Source organism: Carassius carassius, chromosome 4 (assembly GCF_963082965.1).
Source record: "Carassius carassius chromosome 4, fCarCar2.1, whole genome shotgun sequence".
In the NCBI taxonomy this organism is placed as follows: domain Eukaryota; kingdom Metazoa; phylum Chordata; class Actinopteri; order Cypriniformes; family Cyprinidae; genus Carassius; species Carassius carassius.
In genome coordinates, this window is record NC_081758.1 from 29,843,659 (window position 1) to 29,862,597 (window position 18,939).

At 39.0% G+C, this 18,939-nt stretch overlaps 1 protein-coding gene across 7 annotated transcripts in view; it reads left to right on the top strand.

Moving 5' to 3' along the window:
* The window catches only part of LOC132139729 (tenascin-like), a 60,371-nt gene that overhangs the window by 29,942 nt on the left and 11,490 nt on the right, over nt 1–18,939 (top strand). For 6 of the 7 annotated variants that reach the window (XM_059548308.1, XM_059548309.1, XM_059548311.1 and 3 more), the window contains exons 2-10: nt 8,137–8,688; nt 8,998–10,500; nt 11,201–11,464; nt 11,565–11,680; nt 12,347–12,500; nt 14,375–14,644; nt 14,850–15,035; nt 16,302–16,391; nt 17,142–17,405. In XM_059548308.1, coding sequence (XP_059404291.1) covers nt 8,214–8,688; nt 8,998–10,500; nt 11,201–11,464; nt 11,565–11,680; nt 12,347–12,500; nt 14,375–14,644; nt 14,850–15,035; nt 16,302–16,391; nt 17,142–17,405 — 3,322 coding nt within the window. In that variant the 5' untranslated portion in view covers nt 8,137–8,213. The remainder of the gene's footprint in view (nt 1–8,136; nt 8,689–8,997; nt 10,501–11,200; nt 11,465–11,564; nt 11,681–12,346; nt 12,501–14,374; nt 14,645–14,849; nt 15,036–16,301; nt 16,392–17,141; nt 17,406–18,939) is intronic. The other variant, XM_059548310.1, reaches the window with a different exon arrangement.

Here is an 18,939-nt window from a genome sequence, read left to right on the forward strand (position 1 = left end):
ACCTTAAGGGTGCATATTACTACTCTAAGTATGCACTTAGCACTAAGTATGTGCTAATTAAACTTACTTGTATGCACTAAGTATACTACACTAACTATGCACTTTTTAGGGGTAAATGATGTACCTTTAAAGGTACTTGCCCAGTGACAAGCTATTGTACCCATAAAGGTATAGTTTTTGCACACATTTTCTGACAGTGTAATAGTTAGCCAGGGACTTTTAAGGCTGCTATTGATGCATTGACTTGCTTTAGGCTGATCATTATGATTTATAGGGGAAGTGTCCACATTTGTTTTAAGCAATTATTCCAGCTCCGCTTGAGGGGGAGATACAGTAGCGTTCGTTCTGAGCGCTGATAGTTTGGTGTAACTCCGCACATGGTGGGCTTGTCTGCAGCTGTGGATCAGCCGGCATCCGTTACCTGGCAGAGGGTGTTAGTCCTTTCCAAGGTTTCTGTCCTGTCTTCAGCTACGGAGAGCAGCAGCTGGTTTGTGTTAGTGCTTCTCTCTTTAGTCTGCTGCTCCTCGTGTAGCTCTGCTGTCAGCTGCCAGCTCTTTTCTCTCTCATTGCAATGGGGTGGGGGGGTGGTGAACGGTTCTCGGTTCAGTGCGCTGTCCTTACTGATGGGTTGTATCCGTTTAGGAGAATGGAGAAACTGAGGTGATGAGAAGATGTGCGTGTGGTGGTAGGGGGAGGGGTCTAGGCTGGGAAACATAGGGACGCAGAGACGCCTTATGAGTGCGTATACAGAATGGGGTGGGGGGTCAGTGATAGAGACCCCCTGGATCCAAGGGTCCTAAATGGGAGGGAGGTTCTTCTGGGAATGAAGTAAGCTTAGTCGTTAGCATTGAGGGATAAAACTCATGACTGCATAAATAATTCTTGATTGAATGTTCTTCTTTTTACATTATTTTTGAGAAAAAAAATTGTGTGACTATTCTCAGAATGTAAACATTAAAAATGTCTACTTCATAATAGCCCAAATATTTTATCTGTTTTGTTGTGTGATGATGTCAGTGCCTCTTGGGTTGTTAAAAAAAGTGTCAAGTGCACACATGGTTGTTACCTAGTCGGAGTGTTTCAATGTTTGATGATGCAATGTGCAGTGTATTCACTGACAGTGCCACTCAGAACAAAGATGAGTGGGAAACTAGCCTTTGTTCGAACAGCTGTCAGCTCTGCTCCTGGCCTGGCAATGCACTTGGAGCAACTATTGGACCCTCTGTGTTCTCCTGTGTCTCTCTGTCCTGTGTCTGTGTATTAGGTCTGTCACTCAATTAAATATTATAAATAAATTAATACATGCTTAATTAGTCACATTATTCTAATCACAATTAATCACATTCATCAATATTCTGCCAAGGAAACTCAGCAAATTAAGATTTTAGTTATTTTGGCAGACAAATAAAGCATTAAAGTTTTTTTCTCAGTTTTGTTTTATGGTTTCCTACATTATCAGTTGCTAATGTCATGTTGCTCAAAATGTATTATATAGTTTTCTGTGCAGTAGTCTTACCTCTCAAAACATCTAGTCTTTTGTCAAGCACATTTATTTATTTTTTTACACAGTACACTTTTTGTAAATTTGACATGAATTGTGCAAGTGAATCTTGATTAATGAAGAGAATGTAGACCAACAAATGATAAAACATTTCTCTAAAATAGCTCAAAGGTTCATCTATCTATCTCTGTTTGTCTGCCTGTCTATCAGTTTCTTTGAAATATGCTCAAGAAGGGTTCTTTTCTTCTACACACACAGTTCAGAATCATATGTCGGCATCAGTGAACAAAGATTTCCTCAGTAGACTTCAATGTGTTAAAGTGTTGCAGACACAGATGGTTTTAATGGCTGTCTGATGCTAATGTAATATGGTTAGAAAACCATGGGCTTAAAGCAGAGACAGTGCCCCTGCTGGTGGCGATGAGCACATGTGTCTTCCTCAGAAGTGAGGAACTCTGGTTAGTTGTCAGTGACCCTACATGCTAGAATGAATTTGTCACTACAAGCCTGGGATAAGGAAAGAGTTTTAAGTTAGCAGAAGTTTTTGGGATGTTATAAATGAGAAATCTACAAAGCTCAGGGTATCTGAATTTATGACATTTCTGCCTCCAATTCAAACTCTGAAAATAGATGTCTTAATCTCCCAGTCAATATTCTTGCATTTCAGTGTGGGAAAACAGATTTTTATTTCCAGGATGAGGAAAAAGGTTCAATAGGGTCAATAAGTTGAAAGAGCTTGTTGCTCAGTCTCAAAAGATCATATTGTGATGAAGCTAATTACTGTAGGTATGTAGGGTCAGTAATTGTATCCAGCAGCATGCAATTTATAGGACTTTGTTTTGAGAACAGCCATGCTATATCACACTTGATCATGTCAGCAAGAGGAAATACAACATTTCTTGGTGTTGAAGAAAAAGCCATCTGCGGTTTTACAAAACAAAAAAACATGGTAACTTTTATTCTTTCTAGAACAGAAAAGAATAATCAATAGCTTACCATTTTGGGAAGGGAATCCTTTGTGCCTATGAAAAAATGACCTCCGTGTACAAATAAGTCTTTTTGCTCTGCAGTCCTTTTGCTCTTGGTTAAAATGTGGTCTACTACTCTTTGCAGTTCCTGACAGACCACAATATATCCTTAGAAAAAAATAAATTATAAAACAAATTTGTCTTTCTAAGAACAATATGTGAGGCACTGTCTGCATAGAGCCGGGAATAGTGTTTGAACTTCATTGTGGCAAACGGGAGTCAGAAATAGCAGAAGTTTGTGCTTTTAAGGTCTTAACAAATGAAGCTGCTTTTCTGAACAGAGGTTAAGCTAATAAACACGGGGTCAACCGTGCTGGAATGTAAAATGAGACTGCAAGTAACAAATCTTGCTCCTTTATTCCTTCCTTCTTGACTTTAAGAGAAAGCCAACATGGAAGTTGAAGCCAGGAATTATTCAGCTTCATTCCCTGTAGACTTCTCCAGTGTCTGTAGTCTCAGATGTTGACTGACATGTCCTAAACTTTCCATTTCTCCTTAATCAGCATGATGGAGTTCACCTTTGGCAATGTCACCCTAGCTCTATCGTGTCCACTTTGAATGCTTCTTTGGTCAAAGTTCAGCAATGTCAGCTAACCGCAGGTCCATTCAGAGCAGTGCAAACACCTCCATCTCTGCCCACACACCAACCAGGCTTATCGCTCACTTACACACACACACACACACACACACACACACACACAAACCTCCTATCGGTGCAATCAGATCTTCTGGCATCATTAGAGCTCTGTAAATGGGGCTCGACTGTCATGAAACCCAGCTTTTTCATTGTGAAAACAACCTGCATTGCCTTTCACTTATCAGTCTGCATGTAATCTTATGCCTCTCCCTATAGTATATAAAGATAAAAAAAATAGCCCACATTAATGGAATGATCCGAAATAAAATCATACAATTTGGGGTTTAAAATTTAATTAAAGAAGTACCTTTAAACTCTGGCAATGAAACCAGATTAATATTAATATTAATAATGACTTAATCTCATTATTATGAGATTGGAACAAATGGAAATATAATATACAGTGCCGCATGTTTTTAGGTTCTGGTTTCACACCTCGCTGTCAATCCACCAATGGGAGAAATGCCAAGAGAATGCATTGGGTGAGAGATCACTTAATGTGGCATTTGAGAGACCTTTAACCTCACATTGCACATACAGCCATGAGACAGCACGTCTGCATGTTTATGATTGTCAGACATATTCATTTGTTTGAATCTGTTCAGTAAACCTACTGCAAGCCATGAATGAATTCCTTCTAAAGCACAGACAAGCCAAGCAAAATAGAGTATTTAGCTATAGACAATTGTCAGCTTGTTTGAGGACAGTGGACAGTCAACATGCAAATCCTGCATTCACATCACATTCTAAAAACTAACAGGATGTCAGAGAGATGAAAAATATCAGTAAGAGAGAAGAAGAATTCCAAAACTATAGAAAGAAAGTACAGAATAAAACTGTCTAATGGTCAATTGAGCCATTCCTGCTACATGAGCATTGCTCAGGAAGGCAATGACTTACAAATCCATTTATGAAGCAATAACAGTGGCTGTATGCTTTGCCATCGATCCGAGAACACACACCATTGAACAGCGTTATGAGCTGGTCTGGAAATCCATCTATGTGTTGGATGATTATGAGCTGCTTCATTGTGCTGCCTGATTATGACCTTGGAAAACCATGCAGTTGATAAGGTCTTAATGACAGCTTACACATAATTGTAATGTTTTTAATTATGATTAATCAGAATTTTGGGGTCTTTTGGGTCAATCAATTGCTCAATTAAGAAATATTTACTCAATTTCTTTGTATTAATTTTTAATAAAGTTTGACCTTCACTGGTGGAGGAATGATACAGTGTGTACAGCATTCCTCTGGGAGTCTTCATCACTGACTCCTTCCAGTATTAAATAAACTGTCAGGGCATTTTATGACATCTTTTAAGGTGAATAGAGTCTAGACAATACAAGTTCATTCACTACTGCAGCTGACCCATATTAAGGCTGCGTCCCAATGAAGGCAGTGCTTTCTGTCATGGGTGACCTACAAAACTGAGTGTGCTTGATGATTTCATAGATATCAACTGAGGAAGAATTGTACTTCCCTTCTGTTCAACAGACTGTGGATAATGTCATCTCTAATCATTGAATATGAAACTGAACGATGAACTGTAAAATCAACCCTTTTTTGGTTGGTTTACCATTAACCATTCACCACCCCATCAGCCTTCTAAAGACAGGAATGCATGTTTTCTTTTCTTTTCTTTTCTTTTCTTTTCTTCTTTATTTACTTTTCCAGATTCTATAACATTAACAGTTGTCATCTAAAAAAACGTGTTAACGTGTTAATTCCCATCCACTTTACAATAATAATGTGTTTTGTACCTTGTAAACTGGTTTTTGGCATATTCCTTTAACGTTTTATGTCTTTGTAGTATACATTTGATCACAGCTAATTATGCCACAGTCCCAAACTGCCAACTTGCTAATTCCTCAATTATAAATGGCTACAAACTTCTAATTTAAACCGCAAGTAAGCTAATTTGTTTGTGGCACATTGGTGTTGTGGAAAAATCGTTTTAATCGTTTTCACTATAATTTATGACTTAGAAGAGTCATCTGCTCTCTGTGTGAGATATTCTGCCTTTCAAATGCTCTAGTCAGCATTCAACACTTAGTGCAGGACCAATTTAGATCACTGGCACTAAATATGTGTGCCAGCAGGTTCACCCCACCATTAAAATTCCTCTCACATTAGACACATGGAAGCCAACTGGCCCAGCCAGTGTCTGAGAAAGTAACAATGTAAAAAAAAATAGACCTGGCATGAGAAAGCAGCAGTCACATTGTGTCTGGTTTATCTGAAAGTGCCAGTTAGCAGCAGCATTAGCATACTGCTCTGAGATCAGCACTGTATTGATGGAGCTCTAATAAAAGAGACTGCCTTTGTCTAATTTTCGCTGTTCAAAATGCATTAAAGAAAAAAATAAAATGAAGAAATCTCTTCCAATCTAGTGATAATAACTGCTAATTATTTAATAGTCAAGCATATCCATCATTGTTGCCACAAAGCCAGTTTCAATCATTTACAGTCCACCCTTCCCCAGGGGTTAAGGGTGTAAGGGCAAATGCAGACATAAAGATCAGCTTGCTCCTTCAAAGTCATTTTCTTTCTTCGATTCTTGTGGCAACAAGCCAGGTTTTTAAAGTGAAAAAGCCAGTTACCCATCCAGGACTAAAACCGCAAAGCGACTCAAAGCAATTTTTCGCTTATTTTGCTGATTTAATCCCAGGGTATAGATGTGAGGAACAGGAGCAGAGTAGGTCCTCTTAACCCCCGAGGGTCCAGATTGGAGTCTCCCATCATAGAGCCCCCCTCAAGTGCTCCATCACAGAAGCATTCATCCCTGTCTGTCTAATCAGGGATGGACGGCAGCAGCCGTGGGATCCCTCTCACTGGAGCTCACTTGTCATCATTTACCGTATTTTTCGGACTATAAGTCGCACCTGAGTATAAGTCGCATCAGTCCAAAAATGAGGAATCATGACGAAAGTCATGATGAGGAAAAAACATATATAAGTCGCACTGGACTATAAGTCGCATTTATTTAGAACCAAGAACCAAGAGAAAACATTACCGTCTACAGCCGCGAGAGGGCGCTCTATGCTGCTTAGTTCTCCTGTAGTCTACACTGAAAACATAGAGCGCCCTCTCGCGGCTGTATGCGACTTATAGTCCGAAAAATACGGTAATTGGTTCTTTTCTCTCGGTTCATGTCAAATAAATTTTGATAAATAAGTTGCAACTGACTATAAGTCGCAGGACCAGCCAAACTATGAAAAAAGTGCGACTTATAGTCCGGAAAATACGGTATTTACCCTTACATCATTCCAAAACTGTTTGCTATCTTTCTTCAGTAGAACACAAAGACGGTATTTTCCAAAATCTTAGTTTAGTTTGATATTAGTTTACTTCAGGGAAGTCTTGGCCTAGTGGTTAGAGAGTATGACTTCTAACACTAGGGTTGTGGGTTCAAGTCCCAGGCTGACAATATCCTGACTTACGTGCCTTTGAGCAAGGCACTGAACCCCAAACTGCTGCAGTATAAATGGCTGCCCACTGCTGTGTGTGTGCACTTTGGATGGGTTAAATGCAGAGCATGAATTCTGAGTATGGGTCACCATACTTGGCTGAACGTCACGTCGCTCACACTCATGTAGTCTCTAAAGTCAGTGGGGTCAAGTCAGTGTTGTTTTTGACCAAACTGACTTTCATTTAATGCACAAACGAAATCATCAAAATATTTTCAAAATTATAAATTGATAAAAAAAATTTTTAGTTATCTATCTCATGTCAAATTCAGTACTTCAAAATATAAAGATTGTTTCTAAAACATCCCATTTGTTTTTCATAACATTCAGGAAAACAGCTATATGGAAAATATAGAATCTGAATCTGCAATCCTGTAGTTGCCAAGTATGTGACCATATAATCTCATCAGGACTGTTTAAACACAGACATCCTCAATCTTCCTATTACACTCCACAATACAGAACAGTAACATGCTTGATAAGCTATTACAGCCATTTTATTTGAATGAAATTTTTAACAGACCAATGCACTTAGTAAGTGACAAGCCTCCTGAGCACTGCAAAAACTGTACTTCTAACTTATTTTAATTAGAAAAGTGTTGTGTTTTAAAGAAAAACTCTGCTGCTGTCTGGAGAATGGTCCAAGAATGCTAACTTTTATGAGAAGTGTGAACTCTGAACACCCACACTAGCGGAAGCGCTGCAGATGGTCTCCTCCGCGCGAGTATTAATCTGTCAGCATGAGCTGTGGGCAGAGCGTCAGAGAGGAGAGTACGCTCCTCAGACTCAGGTGTTACCTGCTGTGTGTCATGGCAGCCTGTCATAGGAAACACTGCTGGAGCTCTCGCTCCTGAGCTGAAGTTTGCCTTACTTTTATTGGCCAGAGATGATCTTTCTGGATACCAAGGCAACCATAACCTGAGTTGTACTTAGTGTCTGTCTATACTCCAGTGTTGCTGACTGGCATGCATGCTTAATTTTTTTTTATTTTATGTTTTATTCTGAATATGAACACTCCCTAGTGTGATATGGTTTACTTTAGTTGAATATAATTCATTCTGGTTTGAAAGTACATACGAGTTGAGGATTAAAGCATTTAATTTTCCTTTTTCTTTTGTCAGGATTTTCTGTTCAAAGTCTATGATACAAAAACACTATATACCTTAGTTTTTATTTTTAATTCATCATATTATTCTATTTGTAATATTGGTTAAACATTCATATTTTAAGATTTATTAATTTATTTAAATTAATATTTATTTTGTCTCTAGTTTTAAATTGTGCTTTAGAAATGTTGTGTAAGCATTAGAATTATCCTTTAATGTATTTAAAATTCGTTAAATGACTGGATTTTTCATTATTGATTGATTGATTTATGTTTCCTTTTCCATTTTTCAAGGACTTGCATTTTGACACTGGCTTTCTAGTCCACACCTGAATATGCATTAGAAAGAAATGTGTAAAAGCAGTATGAGTGACTGCTCTAATTCCATTTTGCAGGATTAAACCCACATCTCCAGTATCTTAAAACAGTTTGAACAATCACACCAGTAGGAAGAGTCAAGGAACAAATCATCATGGGGATGCAAGGCCTGCTACTGGCCTGTGTGGCAGTAGCCATGTTAGTTCATCTATCTAGTGCTGGCCTGGTGAAAAGAGTACTTAGACACAGAAGAGAATATCTGTCACCAACCACTGAGAACTTGACCCTCCCAAGCCCTGATCAACCTGTGGTTTTTAACCATGTATACAACATCAATGTTCCTTCTGGATCCCTGTGCTCTGTGGACTTGGATTCACCTGGAACAACACCATTGAAGCCAAAATCGCCCAATCTGCAGTCTGACCAACACATAGAACACACCACGGATGGAGAGAATCAAATAGTTTTTACGCATAGGATTAACATTCCCAAGCAAGCTTGTAGTTGTGATAACCACATGCCTGACCTGAAGGATCTTCTGAACAGACTGGAAATGCTGGAGGCAAAGGTATCCAGTCTTAGAGAGCAGTGCACCAGTGGAACAGGCTGCTGTGGTGCTCAGGTTACAGGTGAGAACAAATATTACATAAATACTTAGGTAGTCCATTAGGAGGCTTAGCCTCATTGCTAATTTATTCAAAGTAAACAAAACTTTTAATTAAGTTAAAATGATCAGTTAGAAACACACATTATGTATTTTGATATTGAAGTCAAATGGCAGATATTTGATTGCATTTATCTTATTCTTCAAAAATACTTACAGAAATGTTCATGAAATCATTAAGGAATTGTTCAGTTCTGTACAATTCCCATTCCTGTCTAAACCAGCATGAAAGTGTTTCTCAGCATAAGCCAAAAATGACTAAAAACCTTTTTAGCAGGTGAAGTCACAACAAAACCCTACTGCAGTGGCCGTGGCAACTACAGCACTGAGACCTGCAGCTGTGTGTGTGAGCCCGGTTGGAAGGGAGTCAACTGCTCTGAGCCAGAATGCCCAAACTTTTGCCAGGATCAAGGCCGTTGTAAAGACGGCAAGTGTGTCTGCTTCGAGGGCTTCAATGGTGAGGACTGCAGCATCGAGCTGTGCCCTGTGGATTGCGGTGAGAATGGAGAATGTATAGACGGAGCTTGCATATGTGCAGAGGGCTTTATAGGTGAGGACTGCAGTCTGACCAACTGCCTAAACAACTGCCTTGGCAGGGGGCGCTGTGTGGATGACGAATGTGTATGTGAAGAGCCTTGGACGGGCTTTGACTGCTCCGAACTCATCTGTCCCAACGACTGCTTTGACCGTGGCCGCTGTGACAATGGAACCTGCTACTGTGAAGAGGGTTTTACTGGGGAAGACTGTGGGGAACTTACCTGCCCCAAAAACTGCAACCACCATGGCAGATGTGTCAATGGACAGTGTGTCTGCAACATTGGCTACAGCGGAGATGACTGCTCCAAGCTAACCTGTCTCAATGACTGCAGTCAGAGAGGGCACTGCTTCAATGGGAAGTGTATTTGTGACCCTGGGTTCGAGGGCGAGGACTGCAGCATTCTTTCCTGCCCTGACAACTGCAATGACAGGGGACAGTGCGTAAATGGTGAGTGTATTTGTGAAGTTGGCTATGGAGGTGATGACTGCTCTGAGCTTTCTTGCCCCAATAACTGTCATGATCATGGCCGATGTGTCAACGGGAAGTGCTTTTGCAAAATGGGCTTTACTGGAGAAGACTGCAGCATCAAGACCTGTCCCCATGACTGCCATGGACATGGAAAGTGTGTAGATGGCAAATGCGTTTGCCATAATGGCTTTGCTGGAGAACACTGTGGCATCAAGACCTGTCCCCATGACTGCCATGGACGCGGACATTGTGTAGACGGCAAATGTGTTTGCCAAAATGGCTTTGCTGGAGAACATTGTGGCATCAAGACCTGTCCCCATGACTGCCATGGACGTGGACAGTGTGTAGATGGCAAGTGCATTTGCCGTGATGGTTTTGCTGGAGAGGATTGCAGCATCAAAACCTGTCCCAATGACTGCCATGAGCGTGGACAGTGCGTGGATGGCAAGTGTGTTTGCCATGCTGGTTTTACAGGCCATGACTGCAGCGAGTTGACTTGTCCCAGTGACTGCCATAACCGAGGACGTTGTGTAAATGGTCAATGTGTTTGTAACATTGGATTCACTGGGGAGGACTGTGGTACAAAGACGTGTCCCAATAACTGCCTGGACCGTGGCTACTGTGAAGATGGAAAGTGTGTCTGCTTTGAGGGGTACACCGGTGAAGACTGCTCTGTTCTGACATGCCCAGCAAACTGTAATGACCAAGGCCAGTGTCTGAATGGAATGTGCATATGTGATTTAGGCTTCACTGGCGACGAGTGCTCTGAAAGTAAGTCACTATAATTTACACTAGCATATGTAACACTGCATATGTGTAGGTTATACTTACACTTTTATGGCTGTTATACTTTCTCGAAAGGAAAAGCAAGTCTTTTGTGATTTTTACAAAATCACAATATGAACTATTTGAATAACAATAAGCAAATATAGAAATGCCAAATGTACAGTTTCTTTGTGAGCACTTCAAATTGTCTTTGAGAAATGCAAATCCTAGTCTATTCTATTCTACCAAATTAATTATGAATAAATGGCTCAATAAATGATCAAAAAAGATCATCAAACCATTATTTCAATTATTTGTATGAGTTTCCTGTCAGCCAAAATTAATAATTTTGACATCACTAGGATAACATCAGTGGCATCATCCATCAACTGTACAAACAACTGTTTCAAACAGGTTTCCCAAACTATCCTCCCTGTCTGCTATTGGTCAGACTAACCAGTAGTTATGCCCTAAATTTGTGTCATTGGCTGAGTGTTGCTATGACAGGAAATGTGTTAACAGCACCATAGAGCCACATTGTTTTAGGAAATCTATCTATAACAAGTTTGTTTAGTTGTCCGTGCACATTCATCTGGCATAGAAAGAAGTGAACTATTCAATATAAAGGAAATGTCCTGCATGTTCCGCTTTTATTCAGAGGTTCTTAACTAATATTAAGTCAATAATTTGACATTTCAAACCACAGTCTCCCCACCCAGAGACCTGACTGTGACTGAGGTCGATCCAGAAACAGTGGACCTTGCCTGGGTCAATGAGATGCTTGTGACGGAGTATCTTATCACCTATGTGCCTACGGCTCCTGGTGGCTTGGAGATGGAAATGAGAGTCTCTGGTGAAAAGAAGACAGCCACTATTAGGGAGCTTGAGCCTGGCATAGAGTACCTAATCAGTGTATTTGCTGTCCTGAACAGCAAGATGAGTGTCCCTGTCAGTGCCAGAATAGCCACACGTGAGTCACCCATTGTCATACTTTAGTTATTATTCTTGAAAATTACTTGTTATTCTGTACTGAGTATATTTTGCTAAACTGCTTTATATCCTACAATCAGATCTTCCTGAACCCGAGGGTCTGAAATTCAAATCAGTTAGAGAGACCTCAGTGGAGGTGGAGTGGGACCCCTTGAACATCCCGTTTGATGGCTGGAACCTCATCTTCAGAAACACAGTGAGTGTACTGGCATCTTCCACAAGTCTCTAGGGTGGCTATGATCTTAAAGTCTATCTTTACCCTCATATTTTTTCCTAAAATATATAATATAAAAGGACCCCTCTGTTTGCAAGTAATAGTTAAAAATGAGAAGCTCAAAAGGCACCCAGTGGAAAATAGCTGAGTGGTGCCACTAAGCAAAAAGCTACTGTCAAGAAGTCAAGACAAAACCCTCTAAGAAGCTCCTGGCAACAGCATGCATGACCATGTGCCACAAAACTGTTATTGTCTCTGTAATGCTTGATTTTCTTTCTCAAGGGCTTATGCAAACTCCAAAAAACAGCTCCATTAGAACATGCAAACCTCCCCTACATCCCTCTTTCAAAACACAGCTTGGCAGTCTCATTCACGCATTCACAGTTTAGAGATGTCAGTGCCAGAATAACTCTCACTGTGAATTAAAACACTCACCCAAGTAGAATCAGCTAATAGACCAAAGTGTTTACTCTCAGGACACCCTTTCATTACCCCGTAGTTCATGGGAGCTTGGTTTTGTTTTCCTGGGGTTGTTTCTTTGATGATTTGTGGTGCTCTTTTATTAACCAGCAGAACCTTTGACCAGCGATCTGTTATTAGATTTAATATATTCACCAATTCAAAAAAAAATCTGTTTTTGTGTGGCAGAAAGAAGAAGATGGAGAGATTTTGAACTCTCTCACCCCTCCTGAGACCACCTTTGAGCAGTCTGGTCTTGGACCTGGACAAGAGTATGAAGTCAAGCTTGAGGTTGTAAAGAACAACACCCGTGGACCCCCAGCCAGCAAGAATGTGGTCACAAGTAAGCAGTTATCAACAGTATTTAAGTAGCGGCCATGACCAGTCTGCTTTTTTTCTGGAATTTCTTGAATTATTATTATAATTTTCTTTAAAGAGACAGGATGTTTTACCTGAAATTAGAAAGAGCAGTCAGCGGTTTATGTTAATTGTCAGATATTTGCAGTGCAGTGAGCGGCTGAGCATTTCTAAAGACCTTATTTTGCACCACCACCACACCAGCTAAAATATACGCTACTATTCTGAAGTTTGGGAGCAGTAAGATGTTTATTTTTTTGTTTTTGTTTTTGTTTTTTGAAAGAAATTAATACTATTATTCAGCAAGAATGTGAAAGCAGTGGTGCAGACAGAACTCTGGAGGGGCAGGGGAGTAGTGGCATGGCAAGGGCACATTCTCTTTTGGGATTGGACCTAGATTGGACCGAAAGGGAACTAAAAAGGGCACGCCACTGATCAAAAGTGACAGTAAAAACTTTTACATTAAGTTTTATTTTTCAATGAAATACTTTTCTTTTGGAATTTCTCTTCATCCAATAATCCTAAAGTGCAAAATCAGCATAATTAGAATGATTTCTGAAATATCAAGTGATCAGATTAGAGAAATGAATGCTGAAAATTCAGCTTTAATTACAGAGATAAATTACATTTTAAAATACATTAAAATAGAAAACAGTTATAATAATAATATTTAACAATATTACTAAATATTTAAACACATCTAGTTATCATCTTAATTTAAGGTCTTAGTAATGATGATATGGAATAATAATATGATAGTTTTTAGTATATTTTTCTCATATGAGTCTGTCACCTTCATAAATCAGTATCAAACTAAAGTAACATTCTAAATAATATTAAAATTTTTGTATCACACCACATGATCTGCATAATACTGTAGTTACAGAAAAGAGCATTACAAGCTTTTTTATTCTCTTTGACCAAATGATATGATTGTCGGATAAGGCTTTCCTCTCAAAAGTTATACTTGAAAAACCTTTTACCATTGTGATATTTCTTATGCTGTCAGTGCAAGTAACCAGAGTTTCCCTTCATGACAGGCTGTTTTTGCTGTCTTACAAATGTTTTAAAAAGTCTCCCAGCATGTCTCTAACGCTCCATCTACTCCATTTCTTCAACATAGGATTTGCATTAAAGGGGGACTAATTGCTCAAAGTGAGTTCTCTCCCTCAATCTCTGTGTGTGGGAAGCACCACTCAGCAACATGAGAAGCTGTCCTCCTGTGAGATAACTAGTCCATTGGAGCATCTCACATGCACAAATCTACTCTAAGCTGCATGCAGTTCCTCTATGTTATCTTAAGTTCACATAAGTATGAGCTCTCAGCACATTTCCTAATCTAACAAACAGATTTCCCATGAAAATAAGGGCCTAAGCAGCTAATTTACTTTTACTGTTTTTAGTTTTAGAGAAACAGGTGTGCAGATAAAATGTAGGGATACATTTATATATATATATATATATATATATATATATATATATATATATATATATATCCCTTTTATTTGCAAAAAAGTTCTTTATTAAGAACTTTTATTTGCAACGTTTTAGTTATGTTTTATTTTGTTTACTATTTTACTATTTATTTATTTTTATTCAGCACAATGACAATATGAAAAGCAATTCTTAAATTTAGGAAAATTAAATGAATAATAGCTTGTTTAATATTTTTCTTACATAGTATAAATGGGTCTTTTTCTGTAAAATATATATATATTTTAGGAGAGTGATCATCATATTTAGAGGTTCTTAACATCAAAAACTGTATAGCAGCTGTTTTCAGCTCATCTGCTTGTATGAATGTTCCCATTTTGTTGCTTTTTTTCCCCAGCTGTCACAAACCTCTCCTCTCATCCACAGTGATTGATGCTCCCAGCCAGGTGGATGTGCGTGATGTGACAGACACTACAGCCCTTATCACCTGGTTTCAGCCTGTCGCTCAGGTGGATGCCATCTCTGTGTCCTATGGCCCAAACACAGATTCCTCAAACAGGAAAACAATCAAGCTTTCCTCCATGGATACACAGTACCATCTGGCTGAACTGTACCCTGACACAGAGTATGAGGTCTCTCTCATGGCCCGCAGGGGAGAGATGACCAGCTTTCCAATCTATGAGACCTTCACAACAGGTACAACCTCTTTTCAACAATTAGAAGTCATTTCAGAAGCTTAAAGTGAAAATTCTGTCTGCTTTAGCAAGTCTATTGATAATTGTGTGTTGTACTTTTACATACATTTTATTTGTCTTTTCCTGAAGGATAACTGTACGACTACAGAAAGTATTTTCTTTCATCCACATGTTGGCACATGTTCTTTCATGACATGTTGTTTCAGACCTTGATGCCCCAAAGCACCTCAAGGCAGCTGAACAGACAGATGAGAGCATAACTCTGGAGTGGAAAAACAGCAGAGCCAATGTCCTCAATTACCGGGTCAAATATGGCCCACTTTCTGGAGGGGAGCATGGAGAACTGGTCTTCCCCAGCGGCCCGCAAGACACCACTCAGGCTAAAATCACTGGTGAGAGGCCAATTTGAATTACACAATAATTCCTCTCCAGAAATCACAAACCACATGAATTACAAACAGATCATAGATATCAAAAACTATGTTTGAAAAGTGGAATAAAATTAGGCTCAGATGCAGTGTGCATCAAACACTGCAGTTTTCAGGAAATGCAGTTTATTTTTATTTTAATACTTGAAAAAGATCCATCTGCACTTTCAAGCCATTTGTACCCTCTTGAAATTAGAAATGTAGTTCTCAGGTGTTGAATTGTGAAGTAATTTTCAAAAAGCATTTAAACAATTGGAATCCCACTGTAGAACAGAACTAGACTAATTCATAATTGTCCTAAATTTTAAATGTCAGAGCTACAAATGTTTATTTATTTATTTATTTTTTTGTACCTAGTAACACTTTATTTCTAAATGAGTGCATTTGTTTTAGTAATGTGTAACGTTTACATGACTAAAAGGGAATGAGATGCTATCCTTTTTGTTGGTAATGCCTTATTGATGCCTTAAATGAAGTAACACTGGTGCTTCAATGTGAAAATCCCAGTCAAAATGGGAAAGCAGAGGATTTCTTGGTCGCAGCAGCCCTTCTATTATACACTTGTGCTTTGAGGCAATCTCCTGTGCTAATTCTTATTCTCTACAACCATGTGTTACCACAAGCAGGGATTATCATGGCTGGGAGAAAAAATATATTCAAAATGGAAAATAGATTCTTTGTCTGGTTTACTCCTTTGTCCTTGGGAGCCCTGTTCCCTGTAAATAAGGCGGACGATCTGTTCGGCTAAATAATGCAGAGTCTCTCTCTCTCTCTCTCTCTCTCTCTCTCTCTCACAGACACACACACACATATCACTAGTTGTCTCTTTCACACAGTTATTATCTGTAATTGCTGTCACGCCTGTGATTTTATTGATAATGAGCTTCCTCTGCATTAGGCCTAATTTCATGCTGGAGGACTCCTGCACAGTGACCTCTGCAGGAGCCAATACAGCCATTAAGAGGGGTAAAGTGTGGGATTTGGGCTAAGGGGATCTGAGAATCACTTGCACGATGGTAAATATTGTTTCTGGCCTGTGGAGAAGCTCTTTGATGGGGCCAATGAAAGACATTAGATTTATATGGCATGCAGATGAAATTGAAACCATACAGTGGCAAGTACGAAAAACAATTGCCTACCACAGAGTTTCCAAAAACAACTAAAGTGTGAGATTAATGGTTTCATTTTGTCTAATGATTTGAGGATTGAATTTGTTGGGCTCTTTCTTAGGCCTTAGGCCCGGGACGGAGTATGGAATGGGAGTGACATCAATAAAGGAAGAGCGTGAGAGTTTGCCTGCGACGACCAATGCTGTGACTGGTAAGACAATGGTCTCTAACTCACATGTGTTTTACTTCATTCAATGTGTTCATCTTTCCCCTTTTCTCCTCTTATAAAGGCCAATAAAGCCCAGTTGTACGGTATGTAATGTTAAACGATTCTTATGGTGAAAGTGAATGAGAACTGGGGCTGTCAAGTACCAAAATGACAAAAAAAGCACCTTGTCAAAGTGCTCATGGATCTTAAAAAAATCCAAATCATCTAAAGACTTTGTGTGACCCCCAGACCCATAATGCAAATTTTGATTAATTGAAAATATTGACATCCACCATAGCTCTTTTTGGTTTATTCATGTTAGATTTGTAAATGATTCATTCTTTGAATTCTTTCGAATTGGATAATTTTAATGAATCATTGTGATCCAGTTCACAAAACAGGTCTAAATGTTTTGTTCAGGTCTTAAGTTCAGCTCAATGACTCAATCATCTGGTTACAATGGTTAACAGCCCCCTGGATTATCAAAAGTAGCTTCAGAAGATTTTGAATATAACAAATAAGTAATTATTTTTTTATTTTTTATAGTTCTTTTGCATTCTTCTTTAAGCTTAAAAGCTCCCATTCCCATTCATTGTAATTGCATGGGGAAACAAAACCTCCAAGTTTCTCCTGTTGTATTCAACGGAAAAAATACAGGTTGGGGTGACATGAGGATAAGTAAATGATGACAGAATTGTTCTTTTTTTTATATAAATGAACTTGTCCTTTAATGTAATGTCCCTGTCCTCTTAGATCTTGATGCCCCCAAAGACCTTGAAGTAAGTGAGACCACGGAGACCACATTGGCACTGGTTTGGAGGAGGCCGGTCGCCAAAATCGACACCTATGAGCTGGTGTTCAAATCTGCGGATGGCACAGAAACTGAATTGGAGGTTCCTGGTACTGACAATACATACATCCTTACTGACCTGAATCCCGGCATGCTGTACACCATTAGCCTTACTGCCAAGAGAGGAAGAAAGATGAGTGCACCAGCCACACTGTCAGCATCCACAGGTTAGTATGCATCATTACATTTTCATTTATATATTAAGAATGAATCTTCACATCACCTTTACTTTTGCCTCTAGAGTGACAAATGCAGTATTGGTTTGAATCATAAAATAAGCTTTCAAAAATGATTTGAATCTATTTGTTTTTCCACCCATAAACATTTATTCAGCAGGCCACTGAGGATCTGAATGCAACTCTGGAATTTATTATATTTGCTATTTTCCCCCTTTAAGTGTCAATATTTCTTTTGGAATTTGAAGATACTGCAGTTCTTGTTCTGTGAATTTGAATTAAACATTTTGTAGCTTGTATCATGAGAAAACTTCCATAAAAATCTCAAAACCTTCATATTGTCAGTATGCCACCATGTACTGGAAACTGAAGCCTATATCTCTCTTTTCTGCTCTCATTTATAGCATGTGGGTTTATTTTTCTTTTTAGAGAAAAACCAATGAAAGCCAAAATCTCTGTGGACAGGATGTTACTTATTTGACTTCCAAAATTTTGTTACCAAAATGTTCTTGCAGGATAACCATTAACTAATACCAAGGAGCTACAAAATATAACATCAGTTGTTTGCTTTGGTCGCCAAGACAAGACAACAGATATAGTGTTTCTCAAGATCTCAAACACACACACTCACACACACACACACACACACACACACAGAAAGCTCATTCATGTGATAATCGTCAGAGTGAGCCCACTCCCCTTTTGGATTTGTGTGATTTGACCACAATGAACTGTGGGGTGGACTGATAAATAGGACACATGCTGAGCCGCCTGTTAATATGTTGTCTCTGAACTCACCAGTACTATAATCCCAATGCATTTATTTCAGCAGCCATTATCGGCCTTAGATACAGCACACAAACATGGGCATACACTTCCCTCAGACCCGATGGAAATGGGAAGGTGGGGGGCAGGGAGACCTTAAGATCTGGGCTTTCTTCTGTTCACTGAATGCTTCTTGGCATAATTATAAGAGTTTCAGCTTGTAACATTGAGACCTAATGACTGAGACCATTTCAAATGAAACATATGAGGACAAAACCAGGCCAAAAAGGAGAGAGCAAACAGTCACATACAGTATGCATGCACAAAGTTATGTTATGTTTTGTTTATGTATGGTCAAGTGAAATTTCAGCAAAATTTTGTGGGCAAAAAAGTCTACTGTCAAAAGTGCTATTTAAAGCATGAAGGAAAACTTACACAGAAGTCACTTTCAAACCAAGAGGCTTTCTGTTGGTCAACACAGCAAATCCTTGAGACCAGTTTGAACCCGTTGCAAAATCTCTGTAGGGAAATCTTTCACCCTCACACACATTTCCCACATTGATACCTTTTAAAATGATTAAAATTTGCTTGCAAAAATTTGCCTGTGAAAATTCACCAAACAACGGTAAATGTGACGTGTGCATGTTTACAAAAAAGGCTTTATCCAAACACCCTTGAGGATCTCACAGTGATAAAGCCATTATTTTATTCTATCTCCTCCCATTGATGCATGTGTGCAGTGAAGGCCATTCCTCAGACA